General features: G+C 44.4%; 1 protein-coding gene across 1 annotated transcript in view; it reads left to right on the plus strand.

The window, feature by feature from the left end:
* The first annotated feature begins 1840 nt into the window (after positions 1 to 1840).
* Positions 1841 to 26297, plus strand: part of LHFP (lipoma HMGIC fusion partner) — a 226079-nt gene continuing 201622 nt past the window's right edge. The window contains exons 1-2 of the mRNA XM_019530018.1: positions 1841 to 1967; positions 3805 to 4391. Of these exons, the coding sequence (XP_019385563.1) occupies positions 4007 to 4391 (385 nt within the window). The 5' untranslated portion in view covers positions 1841 to 1967; positions 3805 to 4006. The remainder of the gene's footprint in view (positions 1968 to 3804; positions 4392 to 26297) is intronic.

The raw sequence follows: 26297 nt of genomic DNA on the forward strand, positions 1-26297 counted from the left end.
TGGATCCACCACTGGCTCTCCCCTGCCTCCTGCCACCAGGCTCAGCTCTGTGTGACTGTGGAGCCTCCAGCTGCTGGGCTGTGCTTGCCAGAGCTGTGCTCGGAGCTAGGGCTGTGCTCCACGTGGCTCCACCAGCCCAATGGAGCTCAGCCTGGTGGCTGGAGGCTCTGCAGCCCCACGGAGCTGAGCCTGGCGGTGGGAGGCAGGGGAGAGCCAGTGGCAGAGCTGCTTGGAGTGCAGCCCTGGCTCCCAGTGCGGCTCTGGCCAGTGGCTCTCCCCCACCTCTAGGCTCAGCTTTGTGGGGCTGCAGAGCCTCCTACTGCTAGGGTGTGCTTGCCAGGGCTACACTGAGCAGCTCTGCCGCTGACTCTCCCGCCACCAGGCTGAGCTCCACGGGGCTGGCGGGCCTGGTCAGAGTGCAGTCCGACGGCAGAAAGCGGGGAGAGCCAGGGCTGCGTCCAAGCAGCTCTGCCAGCCCCGTGGAGCTCAACCTGCCCTCCCAGTGCTGCTGGGCTCCTCCCAGGGGTGTGGGCCCCCAAATCTGCATGCAGGATGACAGGAGGCTGCCGCTGCTGCCTGGGGCGAGTGGCAGCACCAGTTTTCCTGGCAGTGGGTGCAGGCTGCGCCCAGTGCTGGTGCCATGTGGCAGCAGCAGCAGCCTGCTGTCATCCGGAGCACAGATCTGGGGGCCCACACCCGTGGGAGGAGTCTGGCACAGCACCACAGGCCTCCCAGGGGCACAGGCCTCCAGATCTGTGCACGGGATGACAGTAGGCTGCCGCTGCCAACCATTAGCACGAGTTTTGCTTTTAGTAGTTTGAGGTGAACCTTCCCAGAAAGCTCTGCACCTATCTCCTTGAAACTTGGCAGGATTTGTGCCCTCAGAAGGGGCTACCATCCCTGCAATTTTCATCCACATCAGGCAAGAAATAACAAAGATATAGGCATTTTCATGATTCCCCATTATAGCATACAGGTGAAACATCAAAACCCGTCAAAACAGTGCAACAATTTTGACGAAGCAAAACAAAACAGCGAAACAGAAGTCGAAATGGAAACGAAACGGCACTGTTTTGCACAGCTGTACTACTAGCTAGGACCTCTGATCCCGACTGCTGGTAACGTTAACCACACTCCTTCCCTTCTGCATCCTTTAAAGAAAGAACTTTTGAACTTTATAACCGAGACAGATCTTTCTATCCAGTGTAAAGGTTGTATTTATAAGCCTTAAGACCTAAACTGGTCAGCTCCTATTTTAATCCCGAGGCTTCAAGGTTTCCCTTTTTTGTGAACCCCTCCAGCGAGGGCAGGGGGTGACTGAATCCTGACCACGACTGTCACCATTATGAAAATGGGGGCAAACAGGGACTGAAGTCAATAAAGCCTTCTTCCATTTAGTGTGGAGCCTGTCTCCCACGACTGTGCTGGACCCGGGCCTGGGGACATCTCAAGCGTCTGCCGCCAACAAAAGGATGGCGTGGGGAAGAAGATGGGGTAGGGGATGGAGGCGGGAAAGCTTTTGTGTTCGTGGAGGATCCTGGAGAAAATCACATCTTCGCCACCAGTCGCTTGGGGGAGGCGGTGCAGCTCTGCCTTGGGGGGTCTCAGCAGCCTGCCTGCCCCCTTGCCCCGGGTTGAGGCTGCCCCAGGACACAGGCCACCAGGCTGAGTCCACATTTGTCCATGTAAGGACAGTTGCCTTCACCCGCCAGAGCCTGCTCCCCCCTGCCTAACTGGGGGGGCCTTGGGCAAGGACACAGCCCCCCCAGCAGCCTGCGCGGAGCCGGGCGGGGCGGGGCGGGCGCGGTGCTGCGGTCGGGGCGGCGGGACCCGCTCCGCCTCCGCCCCGGCTCCGTGTGCAGCGGGGTCCCGCCCGGGAGCAGCGGTGGGAGGGGACAGCGGCGGCGCGCCCTGCCTCCCCCCGCCCGGCCCGGGCTCCCGGCTGCAGGGAAGTTTCCTCCGCGCCGGTAAGTCCCCGACCCGTGCCGCGGTCCCCGGGGAAAGTTTGGGGGCTCCTGGGCAGGCGGCGCCCGGTCTAGGCGGGGGCTTCCCGGGCGCAGCTGGCCCCGAGGATGGGGATGGGGGCGGAGGGGAGGGATCTCTGGGGCGGGGTCGTGGCTCCTTGGCTGGCCAGGGGCTCCGTGGCTCACGGAGCCTGCTGCCTAGGGGACCGGCCCTCCTTACCTCCCCCGGGCTTTCACGAAGAGGCATGTCTGGGATGGGCTGGGGACAGGCATCCGGCTTGGTGACCTTTGAGGGCTCTGCCATGCCCGTGCTTCTGCCATTATGACAGGCTCCGTGCTCACCGTGTGCTCTGGGCTGTTCAAGCCCCAAAGAAATAGATCCCGGGATCCCAGGGGAAGCCGGGATGCCAGCAGCGTGCGCCTCTTCTGCTTTTGTTCCTTTTTTTTTTTTTATCACACAAGCAGAGAAGCTGTTATAGGGTGACAAGTGCGCACAGATTGTGACCGCTGGACATACACAGTAACGTACCCTTCTGCTGGAGTCTCGGTGTTTCTGAGAGTCAGATCAGGGGCTTGTTTCTCCCTAAAACACCAAGAGAACTGGAGCGAGGCGCACACGATGAATTTCATTTGAAGACCTCTGCCTCTGTTTCCCGCTGGGAAGAGTGCAGGACTAATTTTATTGCCGGTGCACAAATAGAAATCAGTGCTCGATATGTAGTGGTGCTTTAAAAAGCAAAGCAGTAAATAGTTATCGGAATTAATTCAGCAGCCACTGTGGGAAATGAACATAAACTAACAAATGCTGTTAGACTGAGTGGGACTTGATGAGCCATTGTGGATTTAAAGCAATAACCCCCCCCCCCGCACACACACACACTTTTGGAGAGAAGTGTTTTAGTTCAGTGCTGTTGTGACTGGAAGCCTCCATCTGCTCTGATGCTGTGAACAGAACCAGAGAATTGTCCTAGAGAGGGAGGCTTGGGTGTCAGGGCTTCTTTCTTCTTCCACAGGTCTTGCTGTGTGATCATTAGCACACTGCCTACAGTCAACATTTTAAAAGTTGCCACTTATTTTAGGTGGTGCAATTTTTGAAGGCTCAGCTTGGGATAGTTTAGGCCTAATTTAAAGAGAGACTGATTGCTTTTGGACACACTTCTCTAGTCCCCAACTATAGAAATGATCCCTGAAAGTATAGTCTTTCCCCACTATACCCACCACTGCCATTGATTTCAGTCGGGACTTTAGCACTTCTGAAAACAAAAAATCCATGGTTACTTTTGAAAAGGTTTAACTTCTCAGTGGGTCCTTTTCCTTGTCAGCAAATGAGGTACTATCATAATTTTTCCCTATTCTATAAGGTCCCAACCCTAAGAAGGCTTTTGCATATTTCTAACACTAAGCAGTCTCATGGGCTTCTATGGGACTATCTGTGTATGTAAAGATTTGTGGGATTGAGGCCCAGATTGCTAAGAACTAATTCAATATCTGCCTCCCTTGCTGTATAAAAGACCATTACAAACAGCAGAGGAAGATGACTTACAACACAACAAAACAGTGAAAACAACTATAATACCTGTATGTAAATGAGCATATAGTGAAAAAAATGAAAAACGAGATGTTTTTCTTTAACTTCTTTCAGTTATAATCATTCTAAATGTTGTTTGTAATACCACCAGCTCCATTATGTTCAGATAGAAGTGTGATTTCTTTATTTGAATGATATCTCAGTGTTTTGGATTCTAGGCAATAAAGTGCAATAGGAAGCCAAACTGATTTTTAACTTTATTACTTTGATATTATTGAAATTTTATTTTCTTCCTTTATATTATTTCACTAGGGATCTTCATCTCTGTGTCAGAAGAGAAAAGCGTCATGGCCCTTAGGGTTCAAGATTTTACCAGACTGAGGATTTATCACAGCTGAAAGATTCTGGATTACATCTGTAGCTCCTCTAACTAGCATCCCCCCTATTGCCCCACAGACATAGCCCCGCCCTCCCTCTCTTCTCACTGCAGCTGCTGTTGGTTGTAAGTAAAAAGATGGCATCCAGCCTTACTTGTACTGGAGTGATCTGGGCACTTCTCTCTTTCCTCTGTGCTGGTACCTCCTGTGTAGGATTCTTTATGCCCTACTGGCTCTTGGGGTCTCAGCTAGAAAAGTCAGTGTCCTTTGGCACTTTTCGGAGGTGTTCCTATCCTGTGCGGGATGAAAGTCGTCAGACAACAGTTATGGTGGAGCAGTGTGGCCGCTATGCATCCTTCCAAGCCATCCCAAGTGCTGAATGGAGGATCTGCACAGTGGTGACGGGCCTGGGTTGCGGCCTCCTTCTTTTGGTGGCACTGACTGCACTCATGGGTTGCTGTGTGTCCGAGCTCATCTCCAGAAATGTGGGCAGGGTGGCAGGAGGCATCCAGTTCTTGGGAGGTAAGTGCCAAGCTTCTGATTTCAGTCTGCTGTGCTGATGTTGGTACTGGATCCATGCTGTATTTACTAAAGCAGCTCTGCAAGGTTCAGTTAACACTGTTCACTCACCTACATTAAAGTCTATGCTAAGATAGCATTTAACCTTTAAGAATATTAAGCTGTGTTCAGCTACTTAAAATGATGCTTACATTGTAAAAGTGCAGTTAGAGTCTAAGGTCTTTGGGGCAGAGACTGTCTTCTATGGGATCGTGTTTTTACAATGTTGTTGACTTCAGCAAGAGTTGTTGTGGCAGAACAGTGAGGGTGTCTTTCTGTGGCTTCAGAGATGTGAGTGTGAGTCTTACTCTGAACTCAAGCCAAAAGCTGTCCCTAGTTTGCCAAGCTGTAAATGGGTACCTGGCTGTTTAGGCTGGGGACTCAAAGGCTGTTGGATGTGATGCTAGCTACATTACTCTCTTACTGCTGGCTACAGAAACTGTCATACTTTAGGCATTGTAGTCCACAGAGCTGCTAGGTTTGATGTGATTGTCATCAGTGGGGCTCTGTGCAGATGCATGGTTTTAATTACCTGCGGGATGGAGGGCTAAAGTTCCAGATGGGAATTGTACTAAATGATACTTGAGGATCTTTCCAATGCTATGGTTCTTTGAATATTACAGTCTAGAAATAACACAGCTTGACTGTCAGCTCAAGAGATGAATTTGTTGAGTTAGCAAAGCTGACAGGGAAACCCATGCACACACACGCGTACGTGTGCACACTTTTAAACTTGTAAATTTCAAAGATTTGACCTCAGAGTTATTGAGACAATAAAACTGGAACCCTGCATTACAATTTTTAAAGGGTCATTTTTCAGAGCAAATCATCAGTGCGCCATCATCAGTAGTGCTGGAGCCTGGCATGTGTTCCTTTCCTCTTGAATAATCATTCAACCATTATTCTGTACAATGTGCATTCACCTCTGTTGGGTAGTGTGGTTCTCTGGCATTCAGCACTGAAGCAATCAAAGCTGAAATGTTTCACATGTGCTGTAATAGCCCTGCCCAGCAGTGCAGATTCAGAATGTACAGCAGGGTGCTTCATTTACTTAAAACTTGTTTCCCTCCAAAGAAGGGTTCACATTAATGGAAACAACTTTTTCAGTATATCACTGCAGATGAGACTACCGTATGTGACAGTTTAAAGTTCGAAACTGGGCCAATGGAAAGGGTGTATGAGTCTGATCCTCAGCTGATTTCAGTTGTTACAGTGCAGGTAAAATCATTGGAGCTATGCTGATTCCCCTTAACTAAGGGTTGACCCAAAGTTTGAAAGCAGCTTCTAACTGTTCAAACAAACTCATACTGTTACTTCAACCTGCTCTCTGCTCTGCAGCCTATGGGCATTTCTGTATTTAATTTGGCTGACAACTTGGAAATACCATGGCCAACTGGAGAGTGAATTCTGACAGTAATGCTTCCTGAAGCCCATCCCATCAAAAAATTCCACCCCACCAGACAAAGGAAAAGAGAGAATATTTGACTGAATGGTATTCTGTGATCCCACCCAAACTGGTTATTTTCACTTGCAGCCATTGCAGAGGATTGAATCCTGCTTATGTTTAAAATGCCTTACTCTCTATTTGCAACTGCTGCCTCTGCTCATCTGGTTTTAATTCTAGCTTATCCATTTTTCATGGCAGCGTTCCCCCTTTCTGAAGCCTCACTAGCCTGCCTGGCTGTTTCTGCTTCTGATTACAGTGAAATATGACAGCCTCCACCATCAGCACTGAGAGGGTAGGGAAAGGGGCTGAGTGGGAAACTTGCAGACCTTGTTGTGACTTTGTCTTGTGCTGAAAGTGTGCACCGCCTCACCTACAAAGAGACTTGGAATCAAACATGATGAGGGAAGAGAATTCCAAGTTTTGGTGGAAGCCAGTGGAGCTTTGAGCCCCTTTTCAGGGTTAAGGAACAGATGTGTTTATAGGGCTTTTTATTGTTTTTTTCAGCAGATGAAAATCCAAAAGATGAGTGAACTTATGATAGGAAACCAAAATTACAGACAACTTTACTTACCATTCAGAAATTATTTACAAAGTATGTGTAATTTTCCCCTCTACTGGATTTGATGGCTGTCTCACTTCACTCAGCACAGCTGGAAGTGAACAAAGTAAGAATGAACAAAGTGAGAAACCATCACACTTTGCAACCTACTTAAGAAGCAACTTTAGACTTAGGGGCAGCAGAGACTTCCAAGTCGGGAACCCTGAAATGTTGAAAGGACATTGCCAAGGTTAAGTTTGTGGGTCAGATTTTTAGCCAAGGTCAACCTCCATAGCTTCCTTGTCTAAAGCAGTCATCTCCAAAGTGGGGCACACGCACCCCAAGGGGTGTGCAAGACGATCCATTGGGGTGCAGGAAGAAAATATTAGAACTTCTATTTATATTTATTTTTTATCTAAAAAAATAAGAAAGAAATTAAGCTTTACTAATATTTAATATACTGATTGATACTGGCGCCCTCACTTGGTCTGTATCCTGAGGGAAGAGTGGGGTGCGTGCTCAAAAATTTTGTTACTGATAGGGGTGCGTGATCAAAAAAGTTTGGAGACCGCTGGTCTAAAGGACAGTGGCAGTGAGGTGAGTGATTACAGTAATATGGTTTTAACTGTGAGGTAGTTAGAGAGGTAGTTAGGTGTTTTAGTTTTTGATTGCAATTCAGTTTCAGTTCTCTAAGCAGCGCCCCCTCATTTCTGACTACTTTCTCTATTATTTCTATTTAAATAACCTTATCCTTTCTGTTTAGTACCCCTGCTCTCTGCCTGTCCATTTGTGGCATGACAGTAGGCTGAAAGCTTATGCCTCTTTGAATTAGTTAGTCTATATGGTGCTGATAGCCAACTGAGGATCCAGCCTTACTTTCCCCCCCCCAAATCTGATCCCTATTCTGATGATTGAAATGAGAAGTGTGTTAATCTAATATACAGTATCCTTGATGCGGTCTGTTTTTCTTTCTGCCATTCATTTTCTTGGTGATTTTAAGGTAGCACTTCCTGTTTATTTTCACTTCCTGATTCTCCCTCCCCAGAATGCTCAATTTCCTTCTAGCACCTCAAGGGGAATGTTTGAATGAAAAGATGTGTTATTTGAAATTCAAAACAGGTGCCAAGACTTAACTTCCAGGTTTTGATCTGCCCTGTTGCTCTAGTATGTTGGTGATTGTATTACAGTGTTTTAAAACCACAGATCAATTTGGGGACTAAGCTGATTGACACCATTTTGTTACTTGGAAATGCAGGGGCAGGTGAAGTATAGAATCTAGTGCTGCTACAACGGATGGGAGAAGAGTTTGAGTTGCCAGATTGATCTGTACTGGTTTGAGAGGCTTTTTGCTGCTCTTGAGATGATATAGACAACTTCAATAAATATCCAGATTCTTCTTTCTCATGAGTGCAAATCAGGAGTAACTCCAAGTAGGTAAGTGGAGTAACACCTGTGTGAAAGCAGTGCAGCCTGCTTAGCTAAATAGTGCCAAGGTTTTACAGCTGGGATTTCTCCAGGTTGTTGCTGAATGTGGCAACCAACCAAATGGAGTCAATTATTCATAGGTGTGTCCCATAAATCTACTTTTCTCATAAAATCTGAATGACAGAACTTGTATGAAACTGCAGATCGCTATGGACTAAGAACAGTTGTTTAGGAATTGGCATGTTTAGCATCTCAGCGTGTGTGCTCTGGGGTGGGAGTGAGGGAGAGGGAGGCATTTTAATTAGAGCGGCTCTCAGGAGCTGCTCTAATTAAAACACCCACAGGGTCCCAACTTTTCAAGATAGAGGTGGGGGTGCTTTAACTAAAGCTGATTTGATGAGCTTTAGTTAAAGCACCTCTGCCGTCATTTTGAAATGCAGGGAAGCTGAATACACAAGACATTGCAGCACGCTGGAATGATCTGGTTGGAATGCTCCAACAGACTCAATTAAACAAGTCTGCTCTGATGTGTTTAATCAGAATCATTGGAGCATGGGTAAAAGTGTCCTCAGTGTATACAGACGATCAGGGGCTCTGTGTTGCATACGTTTTGAAAAAGACACTAAGTTACTTTACTCCTGGGTTTTCTTCCTTCTCAGTCTTACCAGGAAGATTGTCTGGTGGATTCTTTCCTTCACAGTTACATGAAATGCTTCCTGTACCAGTCCTAGAGGAATTGTGGCAATTGATGTGAAGAAGAAACAATAATGTTTAATGTGCATTTTTATCTACTTATACAAATTTAGCAGATGGAAATAAGAAGTTGCCAGCTGTGTGTGGCCATCCAGCTTGCAGGTGGTCAGAGGTAGAACTAGCACTTTTGGCATCCTGGGCAGAAATGCTGTCAAGCGCACAGTAAGTGTGTGGAGGGATAGGGTATGGGGAGGGGGTCTGCACAGTGCTGGAGGTCTGGGGAGTAGGAATGCCAGAAAGCAGAGGTAGGAAGCACTGAGGAATGCTTTTGGCACCCCATAAATCAGTGCCCAAGACTGGTGCCCCACTTTCCTTGCACTAATTTATGGCTGATGACCACCAGTGGTCCATGGACTGCATTTTGAGAACTGTAGTGGGTATTACACTTTGCAAGCATTTCTACTGTATTGTTTCTTAAACCTGACATTTTATGTGAAAGTTATACTGTGTTTAACCTCTTGAGGGCACAGTTATGTAGATGCATATAGTTCTTATAGATAACAATAAGTGCAGTGTTTCTAGTTGGTTTAAGTTGAACATTTGCAAGTTTGGGGCATCTAAATGTGCTTTAAAAAAGAATGGATTGCAGCTATATATCTTTGAGCAAAATTGTGGAAGGCAGCGTGTAAAGTTTAACAAGTCTACAGCAAACGAAATTCTCTAGAATTATTTGATCCTCTTTTTTTTTTCACTGCAGCTTAGCAAGTAAATTCCACTTGGCTGGGTGTACTAGAAATTTGCAGTGAGAGAGCTGCGATGTGACATGCTAATATGGTGAATAATTTCACCCGCTGAATGCAGAGCAATAAAATTAAAAACATAATGAACTAAAAGGTTAACCAGTTTTATTAGAAGCAGTGTATCAAAAGACACAAGCGTTTCGGGTGTTGTAAATTTAAAGAGCATTATGCTAACAAAGTGAGTCTTTTCATAAAAGGAGTTGGCGCACACAAATTGCAGATTTTAATCTCCACACACTTAACTCCTCCTTTGACTCCAGAGGATCAATGAGCCAAATTCAGAGGTGCTTGATGATTGGCAACTAAGACATATCTTGGTATTAGGTACACTAGCCCTCAGTCCGAGTTACAAGCGAAAAGTGAGCACTGAAGCTTCTGTTCTTCAGCTAATTCTGGTGTAACTAAGTTACTGTGTTCACTTGAACTGATTCTCAAACTGATAGAAACTCCTTTTGGCAATAGGAGAAGCCATTATGAAAGCAGCCCTTATAGCACATCCCTGTTTCTCTTTCTCATTCCCATACAGGGTTACTGTAACCCCTAGCATGATGGTTATTTTGTTACTGGTGATAGATTTTGTAAGTTCACAAAGGGGAAAAAAAGAATATTTTGGGGGGAAAGGGACAAGTGCTTCCTAAAGCAAATGCTGAACCCATCTGCAGAAGAAAAAGGAACCGGCTAAAAAAGTTCTCAGACACATGCAAAAGCCACTGTAAAATTTTATAGAGCTTGCGCTATGGCAATAATCATATATACAAAGACCATTATGTCCTCTTGACAGATGGTGAGGAGAGACCTGCTCAGGCTTTGCCCATCTTACAAATATTCTAATGAAAAGTGCCCTTTTTGCAGCATACATTTTCTGTTGGAAATATTTAATTTTGCTGAGAAAATTTGATTTTTCTCTTTCTTGTTACTTATTGTTTGCATTAATGTAGTGCCCAGGAACCCTAATAATGGTTCAGGACCCAATTCTGCTAGGTGCAGTACAAATAGACCAAGACTCCTGCAGAGCTTTACAATCGAAGTAAAAGGCAAGGAGCAGCAGATGGATACAGACAGTACAGAGAAACAATGTGACAATTTCAGTCAATGTGATAGAGAGTGCTCTCACAGAGGCACCAGCCACCTCACTTTTAAGTTATCACCATGGCAAAGGAGGGATCAGAAAGAAAATAATAAAGTAGTTTTGTAGATGGCAACATGGAGCCTCTCCCAAGCATGAGGGTCAGCACAGGAAAAAGAACAAAGGTGAGTTTTTGAAGAATTTATGAGAGTGTAATAGAGGCTGTTATCATGGGCGCATGAGTGATGTTGACCTCTTAACACTGACAGATAGGTCTTGAAAGTGAAAGCAAATGACTTGTGTTTTGAGGAAGAGAAGAGGGAGCCAGTGGAGAAAGGAGCATGAAGAAAGGTAATACGGTTGAAGTTGTGGACTAGACAAATAATTTGCATTCCAAGTGGAAGTAAGGGAGGCAAGATTGTTTTTATTAAGGCCAAAAAAAAGGATGTTGCAGGAATTGGGATGCGACACAGAGGAGAGTTGTAGTTGTGTTGATGGAAAGCAAATACTTTCTCTTGGCGTTATGTGGAAAGAATCGGCAAAGCTTAAAAGCTGCCTAGATGTGAGGACCTAGAGAGAGATCCATGTTGACAACAATGCCCAGGTAATGAATGACATGCAGGATGGCGATGTTGTCCTTTGGAATTCAGAAAGGAGGTGAGGAGAAAAATTAAGACCCACTGTTTAGCCATATGAAATTTGAGGCAATGGCCCCTTATCCGTACGGAGAGCTCAGAGATGGACCACCATTTTAGTTTATATGGGAGACAGGCCTAGAGCCAAGAGGCACACCTGTGACGTTCCGTAAAGAAGTAGAGGTGATGGTAGCTGAATTCATGTTTGAAGATGAGATTACTTAGAGATAAGGTGTAGGAGGAGAAGAGAAGGATACTGGGGATAAGGCTGTACTAGCCCCCATAAGAAGCTGAATGTGGGGGTCCAAGACCAGATTTCACTAAAAGCATGGCTAACTGTGTAGAAGATGGCTGGCCAGTTAAGGCGAATATAACCGAGTATTTCCTCTGAGCTTTGACCAAAGCACAGTGGAAACTTTGGTGCAAGTGGTACAAGTTGGTTGAAGGGGTTTCTCCTCATGGAGCAGAGAAACTCCAGACAGTGTTTGTAAAAAGATTTTTCTGTCTGGGAAATCACAGTGACAGTGCCTTGGCTGCCAGTTGGGAAGGCTAAAGTTAGTTTTCTTTTCTGAAAGTAAAATTGACAAGAGCCTTCCTGGAGGACAGCTGGCACAATGAAAAATTAGGATTTGGTTCTCCTGAAACTTGTTTTCCTCTTAGGAATGGCTTCCTGCAGAAATGTTCATGTTCTTGGATTTTTTTCTCAATTAGGGCCAAAACAATATTCAAAAATATATTTTTTTGTCATTTCCGTTCCTTGGCCAGCTCTAACCAGAGACTCTATTTCCCCAAGCACTTTTGGTGTTCTGCCACTTTTTCTTCTCTCTCACCTCCTGTAGGGTACAATACCTCAGGGATTTTGCTGTGCCCACACAATCATGGCCTGAGAGAGATTACCTTTGGGTACTACAGATAATCACTATAAACTAGTCACTAATCTTTTATTACAGAAAAGGCATTTCAATCAGTGAGCATGAAAAGGGAAATGTCTCACCAGGAGACAACAGGAAAGAGACTGAACAGACTGAACAGAAGTATAACTTTGCTAGATGCTGTTTCTGAATGGGATTACTGTAGACTCGTAGGTCCAGAAATTAAAAGAATCATGTAGATTCCTTGAATTTGCAGATTCCTAAAGCCAGAAGAGATCACTGATCAGCTAGACTGGCCTTTTTGCAAACTGTGGATCACAGAGTTGAGAGGTGGATGCAGAGGGGGTGCAGTGACACAGCTGCACCCTGCTTTCTGACCAGATTGCAGGAGCAGCAGTGTTAGGGGACTTTTTGAGTCCCCTAAGAAGGTAAGAAATCTCTCCTCTCTTCCGTTTCTGTAACCAGAGGGACATCACCTCTCCTCCCACTACTTCCTGCTGTCACTATGTCCCTGCTGTCCTGAGGGTGAGGGGTGCTCCTATCCCACTCCAGCTGGGCTGCACAGGGGCTGGGCTCAGCCCAGGACAGCAGCAGCAGTAGTTGGCTCTCCCTCCCTGCCTGGTCACCCTGGATGTTCTTGGCTAGCCCAAGAGCAGATGTAGGGAGGGGGAATCTGTCTGCCCACTGGTGCTGCCATCACCATTGTCCTGGGCTAAGCCTGGCTTCTGAGCAGGGAGGGGAAGGGCAGGAGTTCTTACCTGCTTGGGGATTTGGGAAACCCCCATGATTGTTGCTGCTGTGGTGTTGTGGTCTGCCTGCCCCAGAAGGGGAGGGGAGGAGGTTGGGAGCTGTGAGTGCAGTCACCTCTGATGTGCTGGTCACTGCCCCCACAGCCTCCTTTGTAAAATCCTTGCTCTGCTCCTGATAGTTTCCCTGAATTAACTACTGTTTGAGCCAAAGCATTTTTTTAGGAAAAAAACCCATTTGCTTTTAATTTTAACGTTTCTAGTAAAGCAGAATCCACCACAATCCTTGGAAAATTGTTCTAGTAATTAATTATGCTCACTGTTAGAAAGGTGTGCCTAATTTCTAGCTGAACTTGCTTAGCATCATGTTCTGGGCACTGGGTGGTATTATGCTTTTTTTGCTAGAGCTCTCTATTATCAACTTTTTCTCTTCCACATAGACATTTATAGACTGCAAACAAGTCATACTTAACCTTTTTGGTAAGATATATGTAGATCTAGTGTCTTTCACTATAAAGCAGGATTTTTTAATTCTTTGGTCATTTTAGTAGTTCTTCTTTGAACCCTATCCAGCTTATCAACATGCTTCATAAATTGTAGACACCTGAGCCAGAAACGGTATTCCAGCTGAGGTTACACTGGTGCTGCACAGGGGTGGTATAATCTCTCTGCTCCTACTTGAGATAACACTGTTTATGAATTCAAGGATTATATTGGCCCTTCTGGCCACAATGTCATGCTGTGGGGTTATGCAGATTGGCCACCATGGCTCTCAGGTCCTTTTTTCAAAGGCTCAGTTACCCAGGGATAGTACCCATTCTGAGAAAATGGGCCATATTCTTAACATTTGATTTTATTTTGATCTGTATGGAAACATAGGTTGCTTGTTTGCATTCAGCTCACCAATTGACTCAAATCAGTCTGTATCAGCGATCTCTCCTCTTCATTATTTACCACTCCCCCAGTCTCTGTGCAAACATCCAAAATAATTTTGGGATTTTTTTCTAGCAATTGATAAACGTATTTACTAGTGTATTCCTGTGAAGCCATTCTTGCAGACCCTACCTTATGCACTGAGATCAACTAATTAGTTGAAACTTAGTTAAGGTGTGCTATAGTCTCCTTTAATCAAAACAATTAACTTCATGCTTCAGATGCAAGCAGTTTTCTCCCTTCTCCAGTTTATTGCAGCTTCTCCCACCTGTTTTACATGAGCATCCAGCCATGGAATAAATGTAGTGGGTATTTTTTGTTACCCACACCCCTTTGGGGCTCAGCTCTTCTGTTCGTTATACCTTTGGTTGCATGGCCAGCCACTGGGACTATTAGGGTTGATGTCTAATGCCTGCTTCACACCAATTCTACCCTGGTGCAGCTGCTCACATGCCCTGTAAAACAGTGTAGGATTGTGTCCTTTCATTCCACTGGGAATTTTGCCTGAGTGAGAAAGGCAGGATCAAGAATTAGGGAAAGTTACTGTTATGGGAAGATGTGACTGAAGCAAGGGAATTTTAAAAGAAAGTGCCATCCTTAACAGATGTTGCAGCATATGGTAGAACATTAGGTAATAAGACCCCTGCTGTACAAAGACAAAGGTGAAAAGTTAGAAGAAACAGAGCAGCAGTTTCAGAAGTGAGTCTGAAGTTGATATAATCTAGTTCTTTCAATGTGTAGATCATATCCCTTAAATTCTTCTACACTTCCACCCTCTTAACCAAATGCAGTTTGCACTTCTGAAATATTACCTCTAAGCATTGTTTACTGAATCTGATTGTAAAGGAGTTTAGTTAATGTATAGCTATGCTAACTGAGAGGATGGAAGAAAGTGTGGTAGTGACTCTCATTCAGGGTACCATGGAACTCTGGGGTGCTATGAGATCCTTTTAAGGGTGATATGGGGTGCCATGCAATATTAGCACTGTTAGGTGCGCAAACACCTACATGGTTTGTGAGATAAGCCCAGAGATTTCAAATAGGAATCTATAGTGTCAACATTATTATGACTTCTTGTAGTTTTTCTGAGGTCTTTGCAACAGAAGAATTGCTCTATTATTTTTCTCTAGTAAAAAATGAGTGAAAGATGGGAGTTGGCATTTTCTGAAGGGTGCCTTGAGTCTGATGAGGGGTGTGTCTTGAATCTAAAAAGGTTGAGAAGCACTGAGTTACAGGCTTAGATTCTTCTTAGATGCATTTAGACTTCCACTATAATTTGGTCCACTTTGCTGGCTTAAGCTGTGAGTCTTCTTGCTTTAGCTGACTGTGTCAAACAGTAGCATATCTAGGGTTGGGTGAGCAGGGCAGCAGCTCCAGACACTGATTTAAACGAGGTGCCAAAATGGCAGTCTCTGGCAATCCCATGCTACAGCAGCAGCCCACGTATAGGGATTTGTCACTGTGACAGCAGCAACCAGTGTGCGGGGAGCCTGGGCAAGGGTTTTAGAGTCTTGGGGGTCTGGTAAGACCCTCCAATGCTTGTCTCGAGCCCTCTTCCCCCACTTAATGTTTGGCACCCCTACCCCTCCATTTTCCAGCATCCTTGCCTAGGGCACCAGAGTTGCTAGTTATGCCTCTGAAGCAAATATCTCAAAAAAGAGCTGGCCCTCACTTGCTGTGTTTTGTCATAGCTTCATTTACTTCAAAGGAGCTGTGACAATTTATATCAACTGAGTCTGTCTCAAAGTGTCAGGATTGTTTGGTTGCCCACTGACATAAATGAAGAGCGGTTCCTTAGATGAGCTTAATTTAACAATACCCATGTCTAGTGGCTTGAATTGGGCATTTATTTTTATTATTCTATTTTTACTACTCCAGTAAACTTCAGCTCAGTAAGGAAAAAAAATGCACACATGCCTAGTTTCAGCCTAGAGCAAATTTTTGAAGCCTGGTTCCAAAGCTCTGGAAAGTACATTTATAATGGAAATGCTGACACATCACAAAAATAATGCCACTAAAATATCGGGAAGGGTTACTTTCCTTCTCTTTTCTTTGCTATTGATGCTGAATATAAAAGTACTTTGGGGTGTTTTGAATATTGCTGGAGCTGCACTGAGTTTAAGCAGAATTTTGCATTAAGACCAGAATTTTTGATTGAAAGAAGTCTTTGAATAATGTTTTATTTATACATGGAATGAATTTCTTTTTTTTTTATCTTAGTTTTTTTATTGGAAAGTAACAGCAATGCTCAGCACCCTGATTCAGCATTGTTCTAGTGAAGCTGGTAGACTGAGGCCAGTTTATAGTATACCAGCTAGGAATCTGTTCACTTCTGAAAGAAGTAGAGAGAAGCCCTGAAGAAGCTGGCTTACTTCTGACCTAGCTTGTTGGAGCTCACAGTTTAGTGATTTTCTGGGTAATGTTAGCTCTAACAAGCTAGGTTCAATTAATTGAATATAAAAGACCATTTTCTATTCTCAGGTCCATAGGTGCAAATCCAGAGTGAATCCAGTTGTTATAAGCTAAATGAGAGCAGGACCTGGCTTGGAGCTACTCATTTGGTTTCTGAATTGAAAGACCCAGCTTGCTTGCTGTCCTGAACTCATTCAGATGTTTAAATGTTATTGGAAACTTCTGGGAGGTGTTGAAAATTTGCTGTATTTTTCCAGTGGGAGGTGAAGTCATAGGCTACGCTGTACACCAGAGACAGCGCAGGATTGTTCACAACAGCACATTTTTCCAGGGCTTTGTCCAGTCCGGTTTAATGGGGCTTTTCTCACTTCAGTTGGAAGACACAGGCTTGGAGGAATTCCATTAGGAAGCTATTTCCTAATGTTCAGCCTACATTTTCCTTCACATAATTTCATCTGTTTACAGGCCCTTTTAGCATCCGAGCTGTTGAAATCTTTGGCTTTCAAAGATTCCATGAAGAAATGTTCTGACTCTTTAATCATAAAAATGAGTTGAGACGTAGGACTTGAAGGCTACCAATGATGTTATTTTCCTATAGGGAGGCACACTACCTAATAAGAAGTGAAGTGACACAAGAAGAAAGGGATGATTTTAGAAACACATAACATTATGAGGCTGAGTAACACTGTTACACATGTTGCCTGTCATCTCCCTATCAGTTAGTTCAGGTGTTTCTGCTGCTTTGGTTTAGGTACAGAAGAGGGTTCACAGAAAAAGGTGGGGCGGGGTAGCAGTGGCAGCGCAGTGGTGGCAGTGAGAGCATGGCAGCAGTAAGCGGGGAAGCTCCCGCAGATGCTACTGGCACTGTTGGTGGCACGGGGGGTGGGCACCTGCAGACACCACCGGCAGCGTCAGCAGCAGCCAGTGGGGATTGCGGACCACCCGCAGACAGTGTTGGTGGCAGGGTGGCGAGTGGTGACCGCCTGCAGGCGCCACGAACAGTGTCGGTGGCACCTTTTTTGTAGTGGGTGCCCTGTCATGCTTAGAGGGTGCATGTGCACCCCCTATGTGTTGCCCCTGATGCATAAAACCCAGCGTTGTTAGAGCTGTGGGTGTTAGCTGGGGGAGGTGAGTTTTACAATATTTACTCAAATCTAAGATGAATTTCCCCCCAGTCAGCATGGGGGAAAAGCCCCACATCTTAGATTCAGTTACAAAATGGGGGAGGAGGGGGCAGGGACAGGCAGCTGCTGTGGCTCTGACTCTGGCCCTGAGCCTGGGCCAGGGCCAGAGTCAGATCCACAGCAGCCTCCTCTTCTCCTCCACTTGCCCTCTGTAGCTTCTGCCCCCCTGCTGCCCCCTTTCCCGCCTGACTGTCAGATGCACCTTGGCTCAGGCTCAGGCTAGGTTGCCTTCAGAGCATGGAGCACATGGAAACTCTGTCCCCTGCCTGGCCAATCAGCAGTACCCACTCTGTTGCATGGTTGGCAAAAGCTATGTTTCCACATGCTTAGTTCCAATCTACCCCCATTCCCTCACCATGCTGCTTTCCCTGCTGTAGTGGTGTGGGGAAGGGACAAATTTAAGATAACCCCACAGTAATTAGATGATATACCTGGAAAATTATAACAAATCTATAAATTTTCCATATATAGAATCTAATTAGTGGGGGTCATCTTAAATTCAGGTTCAACTTAGATTTGAGTTAATACAGTAATTCTGATTTTGTTTACATTGTTTGCATTGATGCAGGGGCAGGCAGTTATTTTGGGTAGAGGGCTTTTTACTGAGTTTTGAGTGAGGGCCACATAACAGGCAGGCAGGGGCAGATAAATATTAATTTTCTAAACTTTTTAGGGGTCCCGCAGGCCGGATAGAATGGCCTGGAGGGCCTTATCTGGCCCACAGGCCTCATTTTGCCCACCCCTGCATTGATGCAACTCCAGGATTTCAGTGTTGTTACTACTAATATTGGCATAGCAGAGAACAGAACACAGTCTTTTTTTTTTTTTTCCTCCAACTGCTTCTCTTTTTTTTAAACATTAGCAAAGGCTTGCTGGTCTTCTTGCTGAAGTCGCTGGCAACATTCCTCAGCTCCTGTGGGAGCAGAATCAGGACCATACGACCGAGACCTGGGTAGTCTTTTGTGCTGGAGTCAGTGAATGGGAGTTGAGGCTGCTCAGGTTTTATTTTTCAAGAAGGTGCACAAAACTGTGCATGAATGACCACCATAGGGGCTGGTTGTGCATTCTTAGGTAGTCAGTTTTAACTCCAGTGCAACTCTTTATCTACCTATAGTGAAGCACAAGCTTAAGTGCTTTGCTGGATTAAGGACAGGATGCTCATTGGCCATGTTGTAACGGTCAACTTGCCCAGCTCCAGAGCAGCATCTTCAAACTCACTGCTCTCCTTATGGTAGGGGGACTGCCTCCTACCCAGCCATGGCCACACAGTTCATAGGGTGGGCTAATTAGTACTGATGGATGACAGAGCCAGGTGCCCTTCCCCCAAGCTATGTAGCCTACTTGTGGCACCACATGGACACGTCTACACTGCTTCTGATTTAGGAGGCAGTCTGCCACGAGCAGTGCACTGTGTTTGAAAGCATTGCTCTTGAACGCAGTAGGTTTGGCACGTGTTAACATAGGTATTGTCTCATAGGATTAAACTTCAGTCTACCTAGAACTGAGCTCTACGTTGATAATAGGGAAGGTGGTGCTTTATTTCAATATCCTTTGCATTGGTTTCTGTATAACATTCTTAACTGTTGAGCTGAAAAAAATGTTAACTAAACTTTGTGGTAACTAGTAGAAGCTGGATGGAAATATCTTAAAATATCTCTAGAGCAATGTATTTATATGCATACTATTTTTTTCTTGCAACCCTAACCAAAAACCCAAATGAGAATTGCAAAACACTATCCTGATAAGCATTCTGGCTAGCTTCTGTGGTAATATAAAGATTTGGCCCTTCCTTTGCAAATCGGACAGTTTGGTTGTCTAGTATTGTTCCCAAATAAAGATGCTTTTGTCATATAAAGTGGTGTTGTTAATTCCAGAAGAATGTTTTCCTAATAAATGCAAAGGGATGGGGAGTTTGTCCCTTGCTTTGAGGATAAAGGATTTCCAATAAAGCCATGAATGATCAATCTGGAATAACAAAAGCTGCTTCTAAACTACAATGCTCAGTGGATTTATGCTGTGGAGTATAAGAAATAGCCCTGAGGTTCCTGGAGGATATGCTTGCTGACTTCTTCACAAGTTTGAACTTTTTTCTGTGGTAGGAGCTATTGAAAGCAACTTTGAGAACTGGATTTAAAATAGAAAAAACAGAATACATTTGATAACTTGGTTTGGCCACAGTAGAGTAGATTTCCAGTTATGCAGTGTTTTTAGATATATCTCTAAAAATATTAAGATCAGAGGGATAGCAGAAGCCTTGGGTAGTAATAGTTATGCTAAGGAACCTCAGAGGGTAAATGGGAGTGAATTAGATTGGATTTTTGATTTAACCAAGACATAAGGGAGTTTAAACTTTATATTTAACAGAGCTCTATTTGGCTTGTATCTGTTCCACAGCAGGTTGAAATAAAAATCGTGTCAGGAGAGAGCATGTATTGTGTAACACTCAGTGACCTGCAAGAGCTGTGACAAACCTTTAGCTGGACAACACAAATTCCATGTTGTGCCACTAAGCAGGGGGATCCGGTGCTAAGAACACAGGAAGTCCGAGGGATAAATATTTAAACTTTTCATCTCATGCATGAGAATTGCATTCTGTTTTGATCTCATGACACAGAAAAGTCATTCAGCTTAGCTCATCTACCACAGTGGCTAGTCTGATTCTGAGCCTCGCTGCTTGGCACCTTTTAAAATTCAATTTGGCTGCTTGTGCCCTTGGCACTCAGTGGGTTTCATTAAATTTCACAGCAGTTAGTTTTCATTCTTTGTATGGCACCTTTTTATCAACATTTGACTCGGGTGTAATTTCAAGCAATTGTTTGGGTCTTTTTTCTTTTTTCACAAAGTGCTTGAATAATAATAATTTTGCTGAGCAGGTGTGGAAAATGGATCCAGATATGATTATAAATCTCTGTAAATAGTCATAAATAGGAAGAAATTTCAAGCTTTCATTACTTGCGATAGTCAAATGAAGAAACTTCTGCTTTTCTCACAGACAATACCATTGACTTTGAAGGCTATCATAGCTGCAGTTTAAAAAACTATACAGAGTTTGGAAATAGGTATTTCCTTCAAGCTATTAGCACTTTTTACCTGGTGAATTGCTGCTGAATTCACAGGCAAAATATTTCTTTATTACTGAAGGTCACATTTCTGAAGTTGTGGGTGAACACTGGGGTTTTGTTTTACGGCAATTAGATAGGAACTTCCTTTGGAAAACATATGGCAACATTACCAGAAGCATGATTGCTAGGTTATGCTCACATTTGCAAAAGTAACTAGTGATGTTGAGGTACCCTATCATAGATGTTCTACAGAAGCCTCATTTTCAGATGGCAAATGCTAGTCTTTCTAGAAATCAGGCCCCTTTCAAGCCTGTCAGATTGGGCACCCAATACTCAGAGCTTCCAGTAATCATAAGTCACTTAAGCCAAAGTGATTTAGGAGCTTTAGTTCCATTTTCAGAAGTAAATGGGACTGAGGACCCCAAGGGTCTGAATCACTGTTAAAATTTAGCTTTTTTCTTAAGTTATTTCTAGTATTTTTACACAAGCAATTTTAAATCCTTACTTACATCCAATTAAATATCCTAGAGTTGTTATAGCACTCACTGGAGTGCAGGGACCTCCTGAGCCAGAGTTTGTAGGCAGCTCTCTACCTGCAGTTGATTCCTCAGGATGCCACTTCCTAACTCTGGGAAGAATGAATGATGTGGCAGAAAGTTCACAACGCAAATCTTTGGTAGTCTTTCTCTTAAAATGGCTTTTATGGGAAAGGGTCTTTGGACTCTATAAATATGTTCACAGGGGGCTTTGGGGTATAAGTAAGCTTATCATTTCCTCCACATATGGTAGCTGCAGTCCAAAAGGAGCAAGATTATTAAGTAGAGCCAGGAAAGGAAGCAAATCTGATTAGGACTGTAAGGGACACTAGGCCACCTCTAAATGATAACCCAGATACTCAGCTGGCATAAATTGGCATAGTTTCCCTAAAATCAACAGAGAGGTGTTGTCTTACACTAACTGAAGACCAGGCCTCATTTCCTACTTTTTGGCCACTGTAACAGGGCTCCCAATAACATTTTAGTAATACCCTGTTCTAGGGGCAATATACATAAATATATATGTTGCGAGAGGCTGCCCCGATCTTACTATAATGACCACTTGACTTCTGGTCGGTCTTATGGGCCAATCACATGGCTCTGTACCTCCCCTATGTCAGGTCCCATGCTGCAGATGGCATCCTTGCAGATGTTCAACTTATTACTGATACAGCCCCTTACTGGACCTTCCAACCTCTTGGCCTCTCTCAGCCCCACTCGGGTTGTCAGACCCCATTGGTCTCTCCTCTTGCTCCTCTAGGCCCTCAGATCCCTCAGTCTCATGCAACCTCTCACTGGGCTGTCAACCCCTCAGTCTCTTGGCCCCTCTGCTAGCTGTCAGCTCCTGTCTTGGTCTCTTGTCTTAGACCCTGTTCATTCTTCACTCCCCACAGCCACCCTCCAGGCCTCGGATCTGGCTGGCCCTACACTCTGCTCTGGCCCTTCGCTGGGCTGCAGCCCACTCACTGGGCTTCATTATGTGGCTCAGGTCCCTTGAGCCCATCCAGCCCACTGGGCCTCTGGACCCATGCAGTCCTGGCCTTCCCTGGCCCCTCACTGGGCCTCTAGATCCATGTGATCCTGATCTCCCTGGCAAGTGCTTTTTTGTTGGGGTGTGCTCCCCTAGCCTTCCCTCTCCATGGGGTCACCCACAAGGCAGTGGGAGCTGAGGCTTTCCGGAGGCCCATCCTTGCCTTTCCCTGGAATGGCCCATGTGCATTTCATAGAGGCTACCTCGCCACAGGTAGCTCACTACACCAACCAACTCCAGTAGGGTGCAGTTTTAGGTTTTACCCAGGACTGGTCCTCAGGCCTATCCAATCTTGCTTCTGCCCCTCTGGGCTCCCCCTTAAATGCCCTATGCCCCTCCTGGGCTGCTAACCACCAGGCCCCCTAGCCTTGGTCACATCTTCACTCTGCATCCCCCATCTCTGGTCCCTATCTCCCTCTTGGACCCCTGTCCTTGATCCCTACTTCTCAGATGGCCTAGCACCAGCCATCATCATCCTGGGCTGCATGCCCCTTGACCCCTTCCTCCTAACTGTGGCCACAAAAGGGCCTTCAGCCTCTCCTAGGCCCTGGCCCCATCTTGGGCCAGTCGAGAACTCCAGGCTCTCCTGGCTCTGGCAGGCTCTGCCATGGTCTATTTCACCTTTTAGGCCTCTCCTGGGCCCTGGGCCCATACAGGACAGTTGAGATTCCCAGGGTCAGTCTACCAGCTGTCTCATCATTGTTGGTCCACTCTCTTGGGCCCCTCTGTAGATCACTTTTTCTCTTTGGCCTCACCCTAAGCTATCAGTCTTCCTGTGCAGCCCCTCCTTCTGTGGGCTCATCCAGACCCCTCAATAGGCATACGGACACAGCTCACTCATTGGGTTCCCCCAGAACCTCCACTAGGTCTTTCAAACAGTAGGCTTCTCTCTCAGGGCTCACGTGGCCCCTCAATAGGCCTACTGACTCTCAGCTCCTCTCCCACGGATGGTCTGGCACTTCACTAGGCCCTTGTGTACTCAACCTCTCACTCTCTGGGCTGGCTTGGCCTCTCCCTGGGCACTCAGCCCCCTTCTCAGGGCTCATCTAGCCTATAAATAGGCCCAGGCACTCAGCCCCCTTCTCAGGGCTCTGGACCCCACACTGGGTCCCCAGGAACCTCCTCCAGATGTTATTCTCCATGCTGGCATTCAGGAGCTGCAGCCTTTCTGCTTGGTGATGTTCCTCTACCAGCTCCAAAGATGTTACTGCCAGCCCTGTTCTCAGGGTCTCAGCTTATACCTTGTCTAAACTCCCTTGTAATCAAATGACAACTTGATCAGGACCAGCCTCACCTGCCAGCCCCTGGGTCAGCTGACTCTCTAATTAGGCTTGACCCCACCTCCCAGAGGCTCAGCAGACTGCCTGATCTCATAAAGTAGCAGGTCCACCATGTGCCTGCCACAGCCGCTCCAGAAAACTTTTAGGTCACATTGTTGATGCACAGGCTTTTGGCTACAGACTGAAACTGTGTTTCCTTTCTCTGTTTAGAGTTTGAGTAAACTTGATGTTCTTATGAATACAGACATAAAAGATTCCATACTGGGCCACACCAGAGGTCCATCTGTCCCAGCATCCTGTATTTCATGGCACCAGAGAGTACATGCTAAGAGAGAGAGAATGTATTTAAGGCCTATCCAGACTGTTCTGTTCTATGCTTCTCTCTGCCTACAGCTTCCACCGTCAGAGATAAACTGATAAGACATTGCTAATGGGTACCATATTTTCCCCTGCTAAGCCGGAAGTAGCAATACTGTACTTTTAATACCTGGTTTTATTAGTAAGACATTATTAGGTCCAGGATCGTTATCTGATGTTGCTATTTTAAGATATTTCAAGCCAAGGCATAGATCCATTATAAAGACTATTTTGTAACCACCTGGGTTTGGGGAAATGCTGTTTTCTAATTTCTCCTCTCTAATTAGTAGCTTATACCTGAAGTATAAGGGTTAATCATTCTACATTTTATAGCTAATATAATTTTGGATAGTTTATTAAAAGAGATCGAGATCACATCAAACATATTATGCCTACCTTGTAATTAGACATTTTTATGATAAACAGGTAATCACTATCCCCTTGTGTACAAGAAATGTGTACATATTTTATGTGTATACTCAGTGGCAGCTTTGAAAGAATTGATAATCTAAAGGAGTGTTTGAAAATGTAAGTATTATTCTATATTTACCTTATAGAAGTTGTATGGAGATGTATGTTTTACTGTTTTGAGAAGATCAATGTTCTTGACCAGTGCTGATTAAAACAGTCTTGCTCATTGTTTCTGTTCCTCTAGGAAGGCAAAAATACCCCATTCATGCTATAGATTGTGAGAGGATTCTGTATGTAGAGAGGAGTATATTATGAGATTATAGCTATTTAAAAAATGCCTAAAATTTTGGGATCCATATAGTAGAAGTAGCAATGACTTAAATTTGGCCTTGAAAGGGGATTTTATAAAACTATACACTACGGGGGGAAAATTCTCATTTAGTTTTAATTGTAGTAGTTGATAGATACTGACTAAGAATCTGGCCTAAATATATTCTACACTCAGTTGGCCCACATGTCGTTGCTTGGACACCTTCGTATATATAGAATATTAACATTTTAAAGATGTAAAACAATAACTTCAAACAGTTCAAATAAGCAGCCTCCTTCAAATATACCAGCTCAGGATGTTCTTAGTCAATGAAGCTTAGCATGCAAATGCTTTTCCTTTCAATTGCTCTCATGAGGATAGTAAAAATTTATACTTGGTTGTGATTTTAACACCATATTTGGGCTTTGCAGTCTCTCTTTGTAATAAAAGAATAAGATACATGATTGAGTTTATAAAAAATAAAATAAGCCAATGATGGCAATCTTTACATATTTCAAAAGACCATAAAGTCACACTGAGTGAGAGCCTGTTTTGGTTACGATTTGGTGCAATATCTACTGTGTAGAGTCAGATATAGCAGATGAAATTTTAAAGGAATTTATTCTGTAAAACAGGCCCCTAAAGCTGGAATAAAAAGTAGCATTGTTAAATCATGCCTGGTCTCTAAGGGAAGACATGACAGCCTGTATGTCTGTAAATAGGTCTTAATTGTCCCTGGTGGACATGTTAGTTACACATTGGTTGTGTGGTTCAATGAAAAGCTAACAGGAAACCAGCCCTTAAGTTGTGGTGTATTTTGTATTTATGTATGTTGTTGTTATGCATTAATGTATTCATTTTTGGGTCTGCAAGTCTTCAACCATTTAAAATGGAGGAAGCACCTTAGAGAATGAAGTAGCAGTAAATTAATGTCACCTGCATGCAAACAAACCTCCCACATCAAATCTCTGAACATAAAAAACTATCAAAGGAGTATCAATATCAAATGATCAAAACTGTTCGTTCTTCTTGGATTAGGAGCAGGCACCTTCATAGAATTCTGTTTTGGTTTATGAAATGTTAAAATCACGATTTCTAGAGCTGCAAATGATGCAACTATCAGGAGCATGTAGGAAGGATTGGCTTATCTTAGTCTCCCTACGCCCAACAATTTACCTGATACCTTTTCTCTAATTCCTTGATGTGAAAGATGCATTAGTTTAGACTCCTGTGGCAGATATGCATTTTACTCCGCTGTTTACGTTGCAGCTGAGTTACTCCTTTGAGCTAAATCCTAATGCACTGAAACCCATTGACATCACTGAGACTATGACGTCATGCCTGCCATGTCTACAAAATCATTTAATTGCAGTTAATCTATGATTTAACCGTCTTTCAAATCATGCCTTTGCTGTTGTTCACAGAAATTATTTGAAGTGGTTACCACTATGCCAAGCATCCAATCTTTAGTCATAATGATGGTGTTTGTATATAAATCCGGACTGCAGAGTCTGTTCAAAATGTCAAAAGAAGTGATTTAAAAAAGCTTTATAAGGATACAGAATTTAAACAGGGCATCTGAAGAATCTTCTAAGCCATGAACATTGCATTGAGATCTCAAATATGAATTCACTTAGCGGTTATATGTACACATTAAGTTATACATACATTAAGTGATCAGAAACTGGCTTAAACCTGTAACAGAACAGAAGCTCAGTGCACATAAACCAGTTTCAAAATGGCTGAAACTGGTTTAAGGTGAACCTGGTTGAATGTAGTATCAGACTTAACTGATTTGCTTCAAACCAGTTTATGGCTCACCAAAAGCATTCGGGAATGTCCCCTTGTTAAAAGGGAGGCATACACCCAATGGAAAGAAGGGGACATCACCAGGGACAACTATACTGCAGTCACTTGGGGATGTAGGGGGGCAGTCAGGAAGGCCAAGGCAGAGATGGAATTAGGACTAGCTTCCCAGATTAAGGACAATAAGAAGTCCTTCTTTAAATAAATAGTGGGTAAAAAGAAGGTTCCGGGTAATGTGGGGCCTCAGCAGGACACGTTGGGAAATTTGATTATCACACCAGACAACAAAGCTAACATGTTTAACAATTTCTTTGCCTCTGTCTTCCT

The sequence above is a fragment of the Crocodylus porosus genome, unplaced genomic scaffold (assembly GCF_001723895.1).
Source record: "Crocodylus porosus isolate Cpor-Errol unplaced genomic scaffold, CroPor_comp1, whole genome shotgun sequence".
NCBI classification, from domain to species: domain Eukaryota; kingdom Metazoa; phylum Chordata; order Crocodylia; family Crocodylidae; genus Crocodylus; species Crocodylus porosus.